General features: G+C 39.6%; 4 protein-coding genes across 4 annotated transcripts; 2 read left to right on the top strand and 2 right to left on the bottom strand.

Annotated features, from left to right (window-relative positions):
- Positions 1 to 2,165: 2,165 nt before the first annotated feature.
- ppm1g (protein phosphatase, Mg2+/Mn2+ dependent, 1G) lies at positions 2,166 to 6,868 on the top strand. The gene is made up of 10 exons (XM_079473697.1): positions 2,166 to 2,678; positions 2,791 to 2,860; positions 2,976 to 3,061; positions 3,180 to 3,303; positions 3,453 to 3,916; positions 4,045 to 4,173; positions 4,270 to 4,504; positions 5,005 to 5,134; positions 5,295 to 5,391; positions 5,533 to 6,868. The coding sequence occupies exons 1-10, from the start codon at positions 2,568 to 2,570 to the stop codon at positions 5,719 to 5,721; spliced, it is 1,635 nt and encodes a 544-aa protein (XP_079329823.1). The 5' UTR covers positions 2,166 to 2,567; the 3' UTR covers positions 5,722 to 6,868.
- On the bottom strand, positions 6,717 to 8,824 carry LOC306904060 (uncharacterized protein). Its single transcript, XM_079473698.1, has 9 exons — positions 8,722 to 8,824; positions 8,213 to 8,280; positions 7,983 to 8,030; positions 7,810 to 7,874; positions 7,635 to 7,672; positions 7,461 to 7,540; positions 7,321 to 7,383; positions 7,200 to 7,250; positions 6,717 to 7,032 (listed from the first exon to the last, which is right to left on the bottom strand). Exons 1-9 carry the CDS (start codon positions 8,771 to 8,773, stop codon positions 6,979 to 6,981), a joined length of 519 nt encoding a protein of 172 aa, XP_079329824.1. The 5' UTR covers positions 8,774 to 8,824; the 3' UTR covers positions 6,717 to 6,978.
- Positions 8,825 to 9,333: 509 nt separating this feature from the next.
- Positions 9,334 to 14,808, top strand: apmap (adipocyte plasma membrane associated protein). Its single transcript, XM_079473694.1, has 9 exons — positions 9,334 to 9,627; positions 9,710 to 9,826; positions 10,539 to 10,654; positions 10,887 to 10,979; positions 11,810 to 11,926; positions 12,073 to 12,247; positions 12,349 to 12,483; positions 13,124 to 13,316; positions 13,402 to 14,808. The coding sequence occupies exons 1-9, from the start codon at positions 9,488 to 9,490 to the stop codon at positions 13,609 to 13,611; spliced, it is 1,296 nt and encodes a 431-aa protein (XP_079329820.1). The 5' UTR covers positions 9,334 to 9,487; the 3' UTR covers positions 13,612 to 14,808.
- On the bottom strand, positions 13,990 to 16,704 carry cst7 (cystatin f). The gene is made up of 4 exons (XM_079473696.1): positions 16,489 to 16,704; positions 15,640 to 15,803; positions 15,439 to 15,558; positions 13,990 to 15,165 (listed from the first exon to the last, which is right to left on the bottom strand). Exons 1-4 carry the CDS (start codon positions 16,547 to 16,549, stop codon positions 15,070 to 15,072), a joined length of 441 nt encoding a protein of 146 aa, XP_079329822.1. The 5' UTR covers positions 16,550 to 16,704; the 3' UTR covers positions 13,990 to 15,069.
- Positions 16,705 to 16,919: the final 215 nt, after the last annotated feature.

The following is a 16,919-nucleotide window of genomic DNA, read 5'->3' as shown; positions in this document are numbered from 1 at the left end:
TGATTGTTTGTTTAGGTGGGCAAGCGTCGCATCAGTCCCACGCTCCGGCCATGTGCGCGTGTTTGGACATATCAGCTGCTCCGGGCCAAACAAAGAAGCTCATGTGACTCAGCAGTTGAGGGAATAATGTTCCTCCCCCTCAGGCTCTTTTGCCCAGGGACTTTCTCACACCTCTCCATCTGGACGGGCTTCTTTCCAAACGTCAATCACAGCAGGAACTCCCATTTTTCAGCCGGCTTTGGGGGGATGGCCCTCTCTGAGGGATTTGGTGAAAAGTCACAGAGATTGTTGATTTCAGCTCTGGACTTTTGAGAGATGATGGAGCTGAGGTCGCTTGAAGCTCGTCTAGAGGTCCAGAAGGTCCATAAAAGTCATCTGGCCAAACTAAGGAGGCGTCAAGCCGTAGAAATTCTAAAGGTGTCGTCCTGTCTCTAATATAAATAAACAAGCGAAAATTTAAATAAACAAATTGCTCCTGTGCGTTTAGGGTTGAAGATGCACACACAGCCTTACAGAAAATGTCAAGTATTCTGGATCTTCCGGTTGTGTATCGGAAACTCGTGTCGGTTAAGTTCAAAATTAGCAAAGCTAAATATTTAAACAAATGTTATTATAATCAAAGCTGTTATAAGCAAATAATTCAATAATCAACTCGGAATTCCATCAGATCAATGTTTTTGTGGCCCCTGCAGAAACAGGTGTCGCCCTCTAGTGGTGTTTTAAAATCATGTAAATATCTGCCATGATTTGTGTTTTAGCGCCTCCTGTCAACAACATCAGGAAGCGACACTTCCGGCGTTTATACCTTACTGTTGTTCATACCGTTTATACCTGATGTAGTAATTATATAACAACCCTAGCTGAATGAATGAAAATAACAGGAGTACATGGAACAATGTTTATCCTTTGATGAAAATAATTAAAATATTGATCTATTGATTTATGAGTTTATATAATCTAAAATATAACTCATTTAAGGCTGTACATTTCATTTGATATATTTAAAATAGTTTTCAGCAGATTAACAAATGTCATGTTGTATTGCTACATGTAAAAAATATATGCGAATACTCTGTAAATTTGCATTCAACTCACTGTGCATTTTCATAAAGTATCTGTAAATATTTAGTTTGATGTTGTTCTCAGAGCGAAATGAAACAGCAGCACTACATATATTTTCTTCTGCATTAGTCTTTCCTCACTCCGTTGTCAAATATTTCATCCAAACTGTGTAAAAGTGAGAACATATAGGGTGTTTCCCAGACAGGGCTCAAGCCTGTGAAGTAAAACAACTTCCACTGACTGATTATTGTTATAATTTTAAGTCATCAGTGAAAATGAGCCAGTGGCTTTAATTTCTTTGAGTTGTTACGTTAAATGACAACTCGCCTATGTTTCTATTTTTGTTTGGTCGCATGGAATAAAGCTAACATGTTTTGTGTGAAACACACAAGTGAAGTTCCGTGTCTTTATTGAATATCAACACATCCTAATTTATGAAAGGCATAATCCTGGTTTATCCCCCTCTCCAGGGGATTGCTGTTGAAGATGGTCTGAAAGTTTGATTCACATACACATCAAATGTAAAGCTTTAATGCTGGACATAGTTTTCACCTGTGATTGCACTGGGGTCAGGAGAGTCTGCAGGTGCTGCTCTAAACTATTCCTCTAGAGGGCGCAGTTTCCCTGTCTTGCCATTTAAACGAATCTACACTCATTTCTATTTAACTTATTACCAACCGGTAGCATAAATGTCATTTTAATAATTGCATATGTTTTGCATAAGTTTAATTGCGAATGTATTTTAGAATCTACCTATTATCATGAATCCTCGGATCGTAAAGTACATTTTGACATAATTTAGTAGACGTTTTGCTTTATTTTGGGGATGTTTAGTGACGGTAGGCAGCCGCCGTTATGAGCTAACTAACAATTGAACATAAAATCTGTTGTGTCGTAATATTATCACGTGTTAAATCTCAGGTCACGTGAAGAGTCATGCAACTTTCCTAAAACTATTTTTTATTACAAGTCCTCTCTCTGTACTTTTATATGAAATGTTTTGTTTTAATAGCAGAAGAGTTTTAAATATATTCCTTAAAATGTCCAGAAGATTTTGTCTAATTTACCGCTGACTGTATTTGAATCGTGCGCACGCGCAGACAGATCACGAGTAGACTTCCTCTTCCGGTGTGCTTAAGTCCGCCCTCTGTGAAATGGGTTCTCTGGTGGTCTGTTGATGATGTTGGCCCACACGTGCTGAGGGCTTTTGTGTGTTTTAAAAGAGACTTAAACCGCATTAAGCTTGATTCCCCTCTGTGTTTCATGCGTGTTTGTGAAAGTCTCTTCATTCATCTGTGAGTGTTCATTGAGAAACTCCATCAACATCTGCAGTGCTAACGGCTAACAGCAGCGGCAGCTAACGTACAGTTACCGGTTTAATCGCATCTAACGGTCACTGCACACTGAGATGTGACGGCTGCCTACTTCACAAACAAATACTACCTGTGTTTAAAGTCGGCTTTTTGCATATCGCTCGTGTTTCTTTCACCCATCCGCATTGTATTATGGGGGCTTACTTGTCTCAACCCAACACGGAGAAGAGCACAGGAGACGGCGGGAATAAGCGCATGAGCTATGGGTTCGCGGCCATGCAGGGCTGGCGAGTGTCTATGGAGGTAAAACACTCGCTTGTAACTATACATTGTTTATGATATTTAAGCGGGATGTGATGTGTGGCATGTATGTGGAGGTTTTGGCGCCAGTGACACTCGTGCTTTGTGTTTCCAGGACGCCCACAATTGCATCCCAGAGCTGGACGATGAAACTGCAATGTTTGCGGTCTATGATGGCCATGGGGGTAAGCTGTCATAATAAAATATAAATCAATACAAATGTAAAGATTGGCTATTAAATGCCAGCTTTACAAACTGTACCTTTAGATTTTTCTATAATAAGACTCTGTGTTTCCCCAGGTGAGGAGGTTGCCTTGTATTGCTCCAAATACTTGCCGGACATTATTAAAGAGCAGAAGATGTATAAGGATGGAAAGCTGCAAAAGGTAACACTTTGTTGATTCACCTGTATGAGTTCCTATTAGGTTTGAAGTTTACCCGAGATCCTATTTACCTGTTCGGAAGTCGTATGAAAAGTATCATTTTTTTAATGCTCATTCTTAGGCTCTTGAAGATGCATTCCTGGCTATAGACAGCAGAATCACCACAGAGGAAGTTATCAAGGAGCTTGTTCAGATAGCTGGTCGTCCTCAGGAAGCAACTGAAAAAGTAGCGGATGAAGATGATGGTTAGTATTCTGTCATCGGGTTTGTATTGTGCATTCATTCCATCTTCTACACTCTTTACATCACACGCTAGCCTGAAGTTTTCCTACCTTCCTTTATCCGCATAGAAGATATTATAATGTAAAATGTAGCTTATTGCTCTTCTCCACAGTTGACAATGAAGAGGCTGCTCTACTGCATGAAGAAGCCACCATGACAATTGAGGAGCTGCTTGTCCGCTACGGCCAAAACCTGAACAAAAATGGCAAAAAGGCCTCGCAGGATTCCTCTAAACAGTGCGAGGATGGAGAGAAGACTCGCGCAGAGAAGGAAATCAATGGCGAGGAGGAATCAGGGGCTTGTAAAGCTGACAGCAATGGGAAGGGGAAAGCAGCCGGTGCCGAAAATGCAGTTGAAGGCTCTAAGATGAGGGCCTGTAGAAGAGCGCCGGCCTCCGGCGGCAGCAGTAGCTCTTCTTCTGAAGGATCTTCTAATAAGCCTGGATCAACTGGAGATGCTGGTCCCTCCTGCTCTTCATCTGCTGCTCCTGCTCCAGGAAGTACCAAGTCCAAGTTTTTCGAGGACAGCGAGGAGTCAGAGGAGGGAGAAGAGGAAGAGGAGGGTAGCGACGAAGAGGTGAGTGTGGAAGAGTTTAGCTTTAACGTCTTGAGATTCTTCTTCCAACGATTCAGATTTTTTTCATTTGCAAAGAATCTCGACCTTAAACTTGACTTCTGATGACATGTGTTTGACTCGTCCAATAGGACTGCAGTGAGGAGGATGGCGAAAACAGCAGTGAGAATGATGAGGAGGATGACACGGAAGAAGGTGAGGAAGAGGACACTGACGAAGAGGAGGAAATGTGCTTACCTGGCATGGATGGAAAAGAAGAGGTAAGAATGTGTTGTGTGGAGCACCTTTAAAACTGGATCGTCTAAAATATATATATTGAAGCATTACAGTAAAAAACACATTATTTGATGATGCAGCCAGGTTCAGACAGCGGGACAACAGCTGTAGTTGCTCTCATTCGGGGAAAGCAGCTCATAGTGGCCAACGCTGGAGATTCCAGATGTGTTGTGTCTGAAAAAGGAAAAGCTGTGGACATGTCATATGACCACAAACCTGAGGATGAGCTGGAGCTAGTCAGAATAAAGAACGCTGGCGGGAAGGTGACAATGGACGGCCGTGTCAACGGAGGACTCAACCTATCCAGAGCTATCGGTAACAACATTCATTACAGTGATTAATATGATTTATTACACAGCTTGTTGAAATGCTTGATTCTGATTGGCCAGTGGTGATATTAGCTGGTTCGTTATTCCCATATAACGGCCTCTCAAAACTAATAACACACGGTTACCCAGATGCAGCAAATAATTTCATGTCTTTTACTAACATATATGACATTATATTTACAAATGATTAAACCAAATTGCTTGTTCATGACATTTGAACTTAGTTTCTCACCTTAGTCAAAAGTAAATGGTGCATTCGGTATAAATGAGCGGTATAAATCTACATTTCATGTCCAGATTATTTTTCGTGTGGCAAGTAGCTGTGTAAAAAGCGGGATGATTTCACAAAATAAGCCCCTTCAGTGAGACACAAGACCTGATCACACTGTTTGGGTTCATTTAAGCGATGATAACTGGCTGCCTGTACATTATCCCTTGCTTACTGTGTCTCTCCTTATTGTTTACATGCGTTCATGTGTGTTTTAGGTGATCACTTTTATAAAAGAAACAAGAATCTTCCCCCAGAGGAACAGATGATCTCTTCTCTACCTGACGTCAAAGTTCTGACACTCAATGAGGACCATGAGTTCATGGTTATCGCGTGTGACGGCATCTGGTAAAGAGCAGAACTATAACACGTTTATTAAGAGTTTAATGCAAGCTCTGTTTTTGGCTGTTTTTCTTCACTTAGACATGCAGATGGATGTCATGATGCTATTTTTCACTATGTATCATGTGATTTCTAGTATAATGTACTGCTGACTTTCTGTTTTAAGGAATGTAATGAGCAGTCAGGAGGTGGTGGACTTTGTAAATGAGAGACTCCAAACAGATGCTGGTGAAAACAGGCCCCTGACTGCCATTATTGAGGAGGTAAGCACTGTTTCTTTCACTAGTGTTGTGGCAATAACGGTGTTGTCATGTTTGACATTTTTGGAGCGTTGCTAATTACAGACCAATAACCAAAACGAAACCAGTGATTTTTCTAAGAGGTGTCACTTGTTTGCTGTCTAGCTGCTGGACCACTGCCTAGCGCCAGACACATCAGGAGATGGCACAGGATGTGACAACATGACCTGTATCATCATCACCTTCTCTCCACACCTCGCGAGCAACATGGCCGAGTGCAGCAAGAAGAGGAAAGCGGACGAAACCACCGCAGAGGAGAATAGCAGCGACAGCAAAAAATCCAAAACTGAATAATACTGCAGTTCTGATATTTCAAGGACACTTTCCCCTTTCACACCACAAGGGAAAATTTTAAGTATAGCTCCCTGAGAAAGAGCATTTTAGTTTTAAACACTTCAAAGAACTGTTAATCAGCCATTTTGTTGTTCGTTTTTGTTCTGATTTGTTAAGCAGGTCTGTTTACTATTGATAATGAATTGTTCACAGCTGTATGGTAGCAAAGGTAAATGTCACTCTGTGCTTCTGACGTACTGTCTAGGTCATCATACGCTTGTTTATGTACATACTGGTTTTCCCAACTTTTTCTTTTTAAACAGTGGATCAGTTGTGAGTATTTGTGACCTTTTCTCTGGACACCAGTATGAATTGATCTAATACTTTTTTTTTTCATTATGTGATGAATGAGATGTTGGTCTGTTTTCCCTGATGACATCATTGGCTATATCTAAAAAGTTAAAAGCTCTCCACAATGAAATTACCCTGACATTCCTTTCTCCACTGTTGTATTGAACCCTTGCATCTAAAAGAGCATATATTGCATTTTAAGAGCTTTGCTCCTGAAGTGAGTAAAGGCTTACATTGGGATCAACGCCTTATACTTCTGAAATGATTCCAGAAGTAGGAGATGGAAATGTCCTGGAAAAGTACAAATGTCCTCACTGCAGAATGAGTTTTCTGTTTTCCATTCAGTCTTGTAGTATCCATCTAATTCATTAAGGTTTATATACAACGTATTTTGGAGTATATATTTTGGTACTTTTTCAAAACATCTTTGTGGCTTGTACAGGGAAATGAAATGTCATTGCTCAGAATTACACCTTTTTTTTCTTAATCAATAAAAGTGGAAACTAAAACCACTTTGTGTTTCTTGTGGGTGATACCCCGTATTAAAAAAAGACCACATATTATTAGCAAGTGTTTTTCTCAGTGCTGGTTATGGCTTGTCTATTAATAATAAGATGTGTCAAGTTGTGCTAGCTAATCGAAAGTATTAAACATCACGAGCAACATCAACCAATGTCATGTTTAATGTAAACTAAACATCTGTTCCTAGATGTAGCTAAATAACCAAACATCCTCATGTTGACCAAGTTAACATATTCAGGTGCACTGTTAAAGAAGATTTTTTTATATAATTGTAATAAACCTAATAATTATTGGTATTTCTTATTTTTATATACATAACATCCTATACTGACTATTTATGATCAGAAAATTAAAAACCTCACATATTACAGACAAAAGATTATTATTTAGCCCTATCCGACTCATTCACCACAGTGGAGCTCTTCTAAGCATCCCCTCCCAGCAATAAGATTCAGCTGCCTGAAATAAATGGAAGGTGAACAGGTATTTTAAACATCTGATATTGTCATAATTTATAAATACAAATATCCTGGCACAGCAGATTGCTATACCTGTGCTATTTATAGTTATGATTTGCAGGAATAGTTGTGTTGAATGAAGGTCTTCATTGTATGTACAGTATTTACCTGCATTCTGTGGTGGAGAAACACCAACTTCTGATTCAGTAACTCAATATCCTGTGATAAATAGAAACAGTTTTTTATATATAACAATACAATAATTTCAGTCAATATATCAATAGTTTACCTTTGACATCTTTTCATGGTGTTTTTGTTTGACTTGAGGCAACAGATCTTCTAATCTTTCCATCTGAAACCGAACATTTAGAGACAGTCATTTTAAATGGTAAATTTGCTTAAAGCAATCATTGTTGTCAAACATCTTACTCTTTTCACAACGCTCTGTAGTCGTGCCTTCATTGTTTTATGGTTCACAGTCATAGGAATACTTCTGGGTCTTGGATGAACTGTGTTCATGAGAAAAATAAACGTCACTGTTTTGAACGTGTTATAATGCTGTTCTAAACACAAATAATTGTATTGTTACTTCAGTTATCATACCATGCTGGTAGTTTTTGGCTACTTCAAGGACATACGGCCTACACCAGACATAAAGAAAAACGAAGCATTTAGGTCCACATTTGGTAAAAATGATGACTAAGAATGAAAAATATAATAAATGCATAGAATGGTGACCATGAACAGACAAGACATCTGCCACTATATCCAAACTCACATGTGTTTGCTGTTTGGTAGCATCCTGCAGTTTAAAGGTATTAAACATCCATGATTATTTCTGATCTGAAAATTGATTTCAAAGTCATTGGATGTGCATTTATATAGGATAGATCATTAAAAAAGACACCACAATCTTTATCCAATAATAAACGTATACATATACCAAGATACCTTAAATGTTGTCTGAGACGCATCAAGGCTGAAAGAATGAGCCAATATCTGTCAGGAGACAGAACAGCATTCTTCAAAATAACTTTTTATGTGATTTGCAGAAGAACCTCATACAGGTTTGAAATGGCATGAGGGTGAATCAATTATGATTGAATATCTCCTACTGAACTTTCCCTTTATTACAAATGGTAAATGTCAATATCCAACCCAGCAACTGAATCAGAACCTACTTGTGTTACAGTCGCTACATTTGCATCACTTGGAATATGCACCTCTCGCAAGGCTGTGATCCTGCCATCTGCAAAATAACAGAAAATATCTCAACATGCAAATTCAGTCAGCACAAAGTCAATGCATTAGTTATTAAATGCTATAATCAAAACTGCATAATTTTTTACAAGCAGCTGAACGTGTCTTTCCCTGCACAGCCGGTTTATGTCCTGTGCTGTCAGTTGCACCTGTTGCTGAATAATCTTGAATTTGACAGTAGTAGTCTTAAAAAAATGACCGTCTACAGTAATTTTAGGTTGAAAATAAGATTTTACTTCATAAATAGAGATTTTATTTATTTTAAAATGATGTTCCGATGCAAACCTGCGCAGGTTGCCATAGCAACCTAGATGCTACAGGGCCACTATCTACCTTAAAGCAATTGAAACGGATCGTGCTGTCAGTCAAATGTGACATTAATCGATACGCAACAGACATGTATTTTGCAGCATTAAACGCTTATTCATACCGATTTCATCAGCTTTAAAAAGAACACAAAGAATGGCCTTCTCAGCTGCCATAGTTCAGCTGCTGCGTCACAACAGGGTGTCCGTCGGGGCGGAACGCAGCGTGAAGGCAGAAACATTAATGCAGTCCTTGACCTTGCTCAATTTCATAACTAAAGTCATAACGATCGTTACAATTCAAAAAAAGTTACGCAGTTAAAACCTTTTTTTCTCCAAGAAATAAATCTTAAAAAGTCGTTTGCTCATTAATTTAGCAAAGAAAAATATAGCAGTATAAAAGTAGGATAGAGGAATATTTTTTCTTATAAATCAGCTTCCTTGCCCCACAACATATGCTTGAATTGCAATTTTTAAAGTAGTCATTTTCATATAATGAAAGTAGCATGTTAATTAATATATTAATGTTCGATAAAAATAATCGTAAAAAACGTAATAATCTGCTCAAGTTATTTGTCCAACAAGTGATGTAGTTCATTAAAACGCACCCCACGGCACTTTAGATTTTAGTTTAGTTTTAAATCTTTAAACTTTAAAGGCGGGGTGTCCGATTTCTCTTAGTCGTCTCTTAATCGGACACCCCCCCCTTTAAATGCACAAGACTTTTAACTTGAAAAACGACCAGTGTCACGTTGAAGCGGTCAGTCACGTGATCGTTGTTGCTTTCTAATCGTATCCCTGCTGCTGTCGGGAGCGCGCTGGTTTCTCGTGCACGCCACGGACTCAACTGCAATGTAGTAGCGAACATTTAGTCCAGCGGAGCGACGTTTAATGATTCACACGATCGCGCAACAAAAGAGACAAAACCAGCCGAGCAGCATGAGTGAGCCCGAGGGACTGCGCTTCCGGAGGTTAAACAGACCTCAGATCCTCACAGACGAACCCCACGAGCCCCAACACAAGACCACAGGGTGAGTTACACTACACACGAGTGTGCGTGTGTACGGCAAAGCTTCAGGTGTGTCACATACAGGTGTGTGTGTGTGTGTGCAGCACGTACAGCGGGAAGGTGTTTCGCGTGACATTGCTCACACTCGTGGCGTTCCTGCTCCTTCCACTGCTGGTGGTGGTCTTCATCTTAGAGTCTCCCATTCAACCAGAGGCGTTCAGGTGAGCACGACCACCAGAAACACACATTCGTCTGTTCATCACAGTGATTTCAAATGTACAACCGTGACCTCAAGTACAGCAGCAGTTGTGACGTCATGCGGACTTACGCACGTGCAGAGAGGATACAGTCAAGTCGAGTCTGCTTTATTTCTACAGAGCTTTTTACAATGTGCGTTGTTCCAAAGCAGCTGTACACTAAACACAGGTGAAATATCAGACAGCTCAAATAATAGCTCTCCTTGAAACACAAACATCAACGAGAGTCCACCAGAGAAGCAGAAATGTCAGATTCATAATTGAATCCTTCTTTTGAGTTGAAGTTTTACAGGAAAAACACACGGTCTGGTTTCATGAATTGGCTAAAACTTCACCCTTATATGGCTTCAGAAAACTTGATATTGCATGTGTAAAAGTGTTTACTTCTTCTATGGTGTATTTGCATTCTTTACGGAGCTTGATAGCTTCAGTGTATGTTATACGTTGTCTGTCCAGAAATATATTCAAAACTTCCCTGTTTGTGTTTGTGTTCTCATTTTATGGTTGTCCTGTCCCTTTAACTCAACTTCCAGAATGCTTTCTCATTTCTCTTCATGGTTTTATTCTGTGTCAATGGTTAATAATTGATGACTGTGGTGTTGATATGTAGGTGTCACGTCCAGCGTTCAGTGCGCAGTGACTCTTGACTGATGTCTGTTCTCCTTTCACTCATTAGTCTGAATGAGCCTCCTGTCATGACGGGTTGTTACGAGCCCAACATTAAACTGAGACAAGCTGAACGACTGTTTGAGGACCGGCTTATCGGCCCAGAATCCATTGCTAACATTGGAGGTTAGTGTTAACACAGCCGTTCGGTCAGTACTTCACCTTTCACCCAGTTTAGACACAGTGTGTGACAGCAGGCCAAACAAAAGATGAGTTGACCTTTACTGCGTCATTAATCGTTGTATTCCAGCTTTCTTATGCACACACTTCATTTTTCAAAGACTGAGCTTTGTTAACCCTATATAGGTGGATGGATATTGATGTACATAGATCATCTGTAAATCATGTTTCTTTTTAGATGTTTTGTACACTGGCACGGCCGATGGAAAGATTGTGAAAATCGAGGGCAGGAACTTTCATGTGCTGACAACACTTGGCAAGTCACCATGTGGTAAGAGCACCAGAAAAACCAAACTGCTCCCTCCTTCAACGTTGCAACAGAGTCTGTGGTTTAGTTGCACAAAACATTGTCAATAGACCCAATAACTGGGTCTCTTTCATAAACTTAGCTTGTGTGTAATTTAACAGCCAGATTAATGCTAAACTGTTAGCATTTGCATTCTGAAAAATGTGAATGCACTTACAAGAGGGCTTTTAACCAGAAAGAAGTCATCTGATCTATTAAAGATTTTGTGAAATCGCTGGACGGTTACAGTGTTCTTGAAAGAACATTCTTGGGGTAAAGGGGAGGGACATGCTCATTCTAGGGCACTTGATTGGTCAAAAATATTTGTGGTGCAGAATGAGTCATCAATAGACATTGACTATCAGTCATGCAGTATAAATACATATAAACATCCATGTTTGTCTGCATTACACTGTGTTATGAGAATTGTTATTGAAAACTCTACAAAAAAACTTCTAAATTAAAAGAATGTCTCAAAAATAAAACGAGGGAATAGTGATGTATTGTGCTTCGTTGTCTTTACCCATATGTACGTTTTTAGATCTTCATTAGGCTTTATAAAATCAAGAGAGTGCATTGAAAGTGGATATGCCTTGAGTGTGAAATGCTGACGGAGTGGAAACCAGCATATATTGTGTTTGGAATACTAACATGTTTCATATGTAAAGGCTTGTATTTTTCCAAACATAGCGTTTTCTCATGACACCTGTTACTTTATTAAGTGATGTTGATCAAATATTATTGAGATAATTAACCTGTCAATATATAGAATGGCGATTAGTAATCTCAAAAGTCATTTATTTTCCAATTCAAAGGTTCTCGTGAACATGAGCACTCCTGTGGACGTCCCCTAGGAATCCGTGTGGGACCCAATGGCACCTTGTTCGTGGCTGATGCCTATTTGGGGTTGTTCGAGGTCAATCCTGTCACAGGTAAAGCATGGGCAAAAACGACAACCTCCATAAATTCTGCTTTATAATGTCAGCGTTACAAAACGCTCAGGTTGAACACTGTATATCACTTAAATGCACTATTTGTTCATGTGGTCGTTTTTAAATGTCATGTTTTTGGCTTCTAGGTGATGTGAAGTCTCTGTTGAGCACAGGGAGGATGATCGGAGGTCGACGCCTGGGCTTTGTGAATGATCTGGACATTACTCAGGATGGTAAGAAGGTGTACTTCACTGACTCCAGCAGCAGGTGGCAGCGCAGAGACTTCATGCAGCTGATCATGGAAGCCACAGCAGATGGACGGTAAATAGGGCATGAAATCATTTTATGGGCTTTGGCGTTTTCCACTTTTGTTTGTGGATGACTGAATATTTGGATGGAAATGATTGGTTTTAATGTTTCAGTGTGCTGGAGTATGATACAGAGACCAGAGAAGTCACTGTGATGATGGAGAACTTGAGGTTCCCCAACGGGATCCAGCTCTTCCCGGATGAGGAATCTGTTCTGGTGGCTGAAACAACCATGGCAAGAATAAGGAGGTATTTTGAAGTTCTGACATCATTTACTCAATCTTATAGTACTGCAAGACTCTTTTTTTTCTTATTGATTCTACTGGAAATTATTTAAGAGCAAATTTCGGTATAACTTGAAACAATTTATTATAAAAATGTACTGAGTGTTTGTTTTTCACTAAGGTCCCTTTTAGTGACACAAATAATGCTAGCAATGTTATTTCTCCACATAACCTAATCTTTTAGTTAAACATTGTCTTCCTACCTTAAGGCTTATTTATTATCAACTCGGGTAGAACACGTAAATCCTCAGAATTCTTGAATGACATAGTCTTGTGACCCAACATCTTGTGTGCTCGAGGCACAGACTGTTCTCCTCGGCCTTACCTGGATGAATGATGAGGGCATGCAGTTGCCAAGGCAACCGGCTCAATCCTTAAGCTTCCAGGACTTCGAGATGCATGTCATGTTTCCTCTCACGGTGAATGAACCCAGTGTGGTCTCTGTGACATGGAAGTTTTTCATATTTTATGGAGATCTTGACTGATCGGTGATGGTGGTCCGTTTAAATGAGAGAAACACACAACTAACGCTAGCGGCACTTCTTTTAATCGATTATTAAATAACTACTAATGTACACATTGAATCTGATGTGTGTCTTTAACAGAGTCCACGTGTCTGGTCTGAATAAAGGTGGCATGGATACATTCATAGACAACCTTCCAGGATTTCCTGACAACATCAGACGCAGTTCTTCAGGAGGCTACTGGGTGGCCATGTCTGCGGTTCGACCCAACCCTGGTTTCTCCATGCTTGACTTTCTGTCGCAGAGACCCTGGATTAAAAAGCTCATATTTAAGGTACCTGCTTTTGGAGATCTTGCTTGTTTACTGTGTTTTTAGCTTTTTAGAGGCGAGTTACTCAGCTGTCATCAAATATTTCCAGCTCTTCAGTCAAGACACGCTGTTGAAGTTTGTGCCGCGCTACAGTCTGGTGGTGGAGCTGCAGGATGGCGGGACGTGCGTGCGGAGCTTCCACGACCCACACGGCATGGTGGCGGCTTACATCAGCGAGGCCCACGAACACAATGGCCACCTCTACCTGGGTTCCTTCCGCTCACCTTATCTGTGCAAGCTGGACCTGAGCAAAGTGTGAAACGCGCTCGTGACAAGCCCATCAGATCCATCTACTTGAGTCATACCTCACCCTGACTTCCAAACAAACCGATTTTGAAGCAATTTACATCAACAGGAGCCCCTGATATCGTCTTCCATATTCTTTTCAACAAATGAACGAAGACCGTTGCTCTGTTTGATCTTCGTTCTTTGATTTAGCTCTTACAGTAGGTTTGAATTGATGATCATTTCACATTGTAGGAAGTGTTATGTGCTTGGTTATTTTATAATCAGATGTGCCATTACTATTTTTGTTTCCCACATATTAGAGAAAGTATGCCGTTTTGCACACCACCATCTGGCCCTTAAAATAGAACCGCAATATAGAAAATGGGATTAAAAAAAGAGATCTTGTGTTGAGGAAACGTATGTTTTATTATAAAAATGAATCTACTGCAACTTTGTATAAAGCTTTAATCATCTCCGAGTGTGGGATTAGGACGTACTTCTCTATTTCATTTTTATGTGTCGTCATTATTTCTATATGTTGCTTTATAACTGCAGAACTCTGAAGAGCTAAATGAATGCTGCTGGTGTTTAATATTTAACAACTCTACTCAGAAGTCTCATCGTTTCACACAATTAGCAGCAATAATGTCCTGTTGCGGTGGAACAAATAAGACCCAAAACATGATCTGGTTGTGTTACAGTATGGACATAATAATAATGCATTGGTCAAATAGGATCCAATGCTTCCAAATGTTTTGTTCAGTACATCTGATCAAACTTGACAAGGTTGAAGTTTAACGCGGAGAAATTATAGTTTAATATCACAATTTGATGACCGCTGAATCAAGATGTGCGTTAAACCGCTATAATTTAACTTAAAACAAGTTTTTCTTTATAAATGCCGTGTAATTTTCAACCCAGCGTTGGGTCAAAAAGGTACAAACCCAACTGTTAGGTTGTCTTAACAAAAAAGGCTTAACTCAATGGTTGGGTTTGTCTCTTTTTTATAGTTTTACACTAGACCTGTGCAGTTAATTGTAACAATCATGTTTGGATTGATGTGGATTCATGTCAACTCTGCATCCCACAGGAAAGCCGGTTGAGAACAACTGTCCCATTGGATGCTTGTACCCATTAATGACCATATGGACTTGTATGGAATCTCAGCCACATTTCACAGCCAGTAGTCCAGAAATCACATGAATAAATGTGCTCACATATAAACCCCTCAGAAGTGTCTTTCATGAGTGTGGGATACTGCACGGCCAATGGGCCTAGAGAGACAAGTGTACCCATCCACTGATCTAGTGGTGCAACACCAACCTCTGCACATCAGAGACATCTTAAATAAGACGAAAGAAGGTCACTCGCCAATCTAGATCAACAACCTTAAAATCATTTTAAGTTCTACACTATTCACTGCTTCTTTTTTTATTATTTTTATGTTAACGTGACAGTGAGATTTCAAATGGACCCGATGAAAGAAAGGTCATTTGAGAGTATCAGAAGAATGACAGTTAAAATATGTTGTGGACATCGCCTTCATCCATGGAATGGACCACACCTCAAAGTGACAGAGAAACGTCTAGAACACACAAAAAACAAGGGAAGCAGTCTGATAATGCAGTTGAATGTATATCATTTCTACAGATACAATTTTATAGCACATTTATTAAACAAAGCATAACAGATTTTTTGCAAAAGTCAAGCTTGGAAATGTTTTGGCCACTGTTATAGTGAATATACTTTTATATTGTTTTTATATTAGAAACATCTGTTTAAACCAGTTATCACAAATGAATTTCTATTATTTGTCATGACTAAAATGATGTAACTTCCCCTATAAAGCCCCACATACCTGCTTTAAAACACTGTCGGTCTGGAAGGGACAGTGGGAGAGGTCTTTGTTATTGCCCATCTTCCTGCACATGGTTCGAGAGATGTCTACTGTCAGAACGTAGCGGATTCCTTTCACTATCTAAAGCAGGACACAGACGTGTTGATAGCAAAAGTGTAAACACATACATAATGTATATAACGCAAGCGTCCTGTGGCGTACCTGTCTCTTTGAATCATCAACAGCCGAGGCTTTGAACAGAAAGGCATCATTGGATTTATTGTTAAATGAGTATGTTCCCACCAGGACAGCCTTCTGTACACCCGTGTCATTCTTACTGATGTTCTGTAGAGCTCCAGGGATTGGATGAGAGACATTTGTGTGAACTGCATGTCAGAAAAACAATAGTGAGTTATTGGACTGCAAGCACGGATGTAAAGGCATGAATAAGATACGTCACTCCGTCTAGCAAACTGAGAGACTAAAGTTAAAAGCATTTTTATGATTTACTGGATCAGATCTATAGCACAAGAGGATTCACTACATTTAAGTATTAACATTGAGAATGCTTGAATCACAAATGAATCATGAATAACTCATTTTGTGTTCTGCAGAAGAAACAAAGTCATACTGATTTGAAATGACAAGAGAGTTTGTAAATAATTACATCATTTACATTTTTGGGTGAACTATCGCTTTAATCTTTTTCTGGCCGGTTTATGACCTTGCCAATTTATTTTCATTAGTTTACATCAAATGTAAATTGTTGACATATTCCCCAATGACTCAGTTCACCCTAATGATTTAATACAGTGAACTTCTAATGTTGGTTAAGTTGTGTCAGCGGCTTTCTTAATTTGAGAAGTCAAATCTGCTCTTCTGCTCAGATATCCTGGAAATGGTATCATGTATATTTGTTTGACCTCTTCTTATTTTCTAGAGGACGATAGAAACTGTGCCACAACTTACTCGAACCACAGAGCCACTACAGTATATACCCAAACACAACACATATATAAACAAAACACCTGCAAATAAACACCGGTGAAAGTTTTTATGAAAACATCTTACCGAATGAGCACAAGGCAGCTAGGACAAACACCAGAAGAAGAAGCTGATGAGAGACCCTCATGTCTGTTAGTGTTCTCTCAAGTCTACGCTGTAACTTCCTGTTCAGCAACACTTTAACCAGCAGACAGTGTGTGTGTGTGTGTGCACTACAACATCAGCAGCTCTCCAAACATCACTCACACTCCCATTGGTGCTGTCTTCATGTGTGAGAGAGAGAGAGAGAGAGAGAGAGAGAGAGAGAGACAAGAACACAGACAGGTGTATTCAATCCACTGGCATGATTACGGTTTGATATTCCAATTTGCTTAAGACACTGCAAGACATAGTTCAGCTACATCACTACACGCTGTGCTTCCAGAGGTCAGGCAGACATGAAGGATTTATTTATATATATATATATAATGTGTGTTGAAATGCTTTGAAGGATGCAA

The sequence above is a fragment of the Barbatula barbatula genome, assembly GCF_947034865.1.
Source record: "Barbatula barbatula genome assembly, chromosome: 14".
NCBI lineage: Eukaryota > Metazoa > Chordata > Actinopteri > Cypriniformes > Nemacheilidae > Barbatula > Barbatula barbatula.
This window is presented reverse-complemented; position numbering and strand designations above follow the sequence as displayed.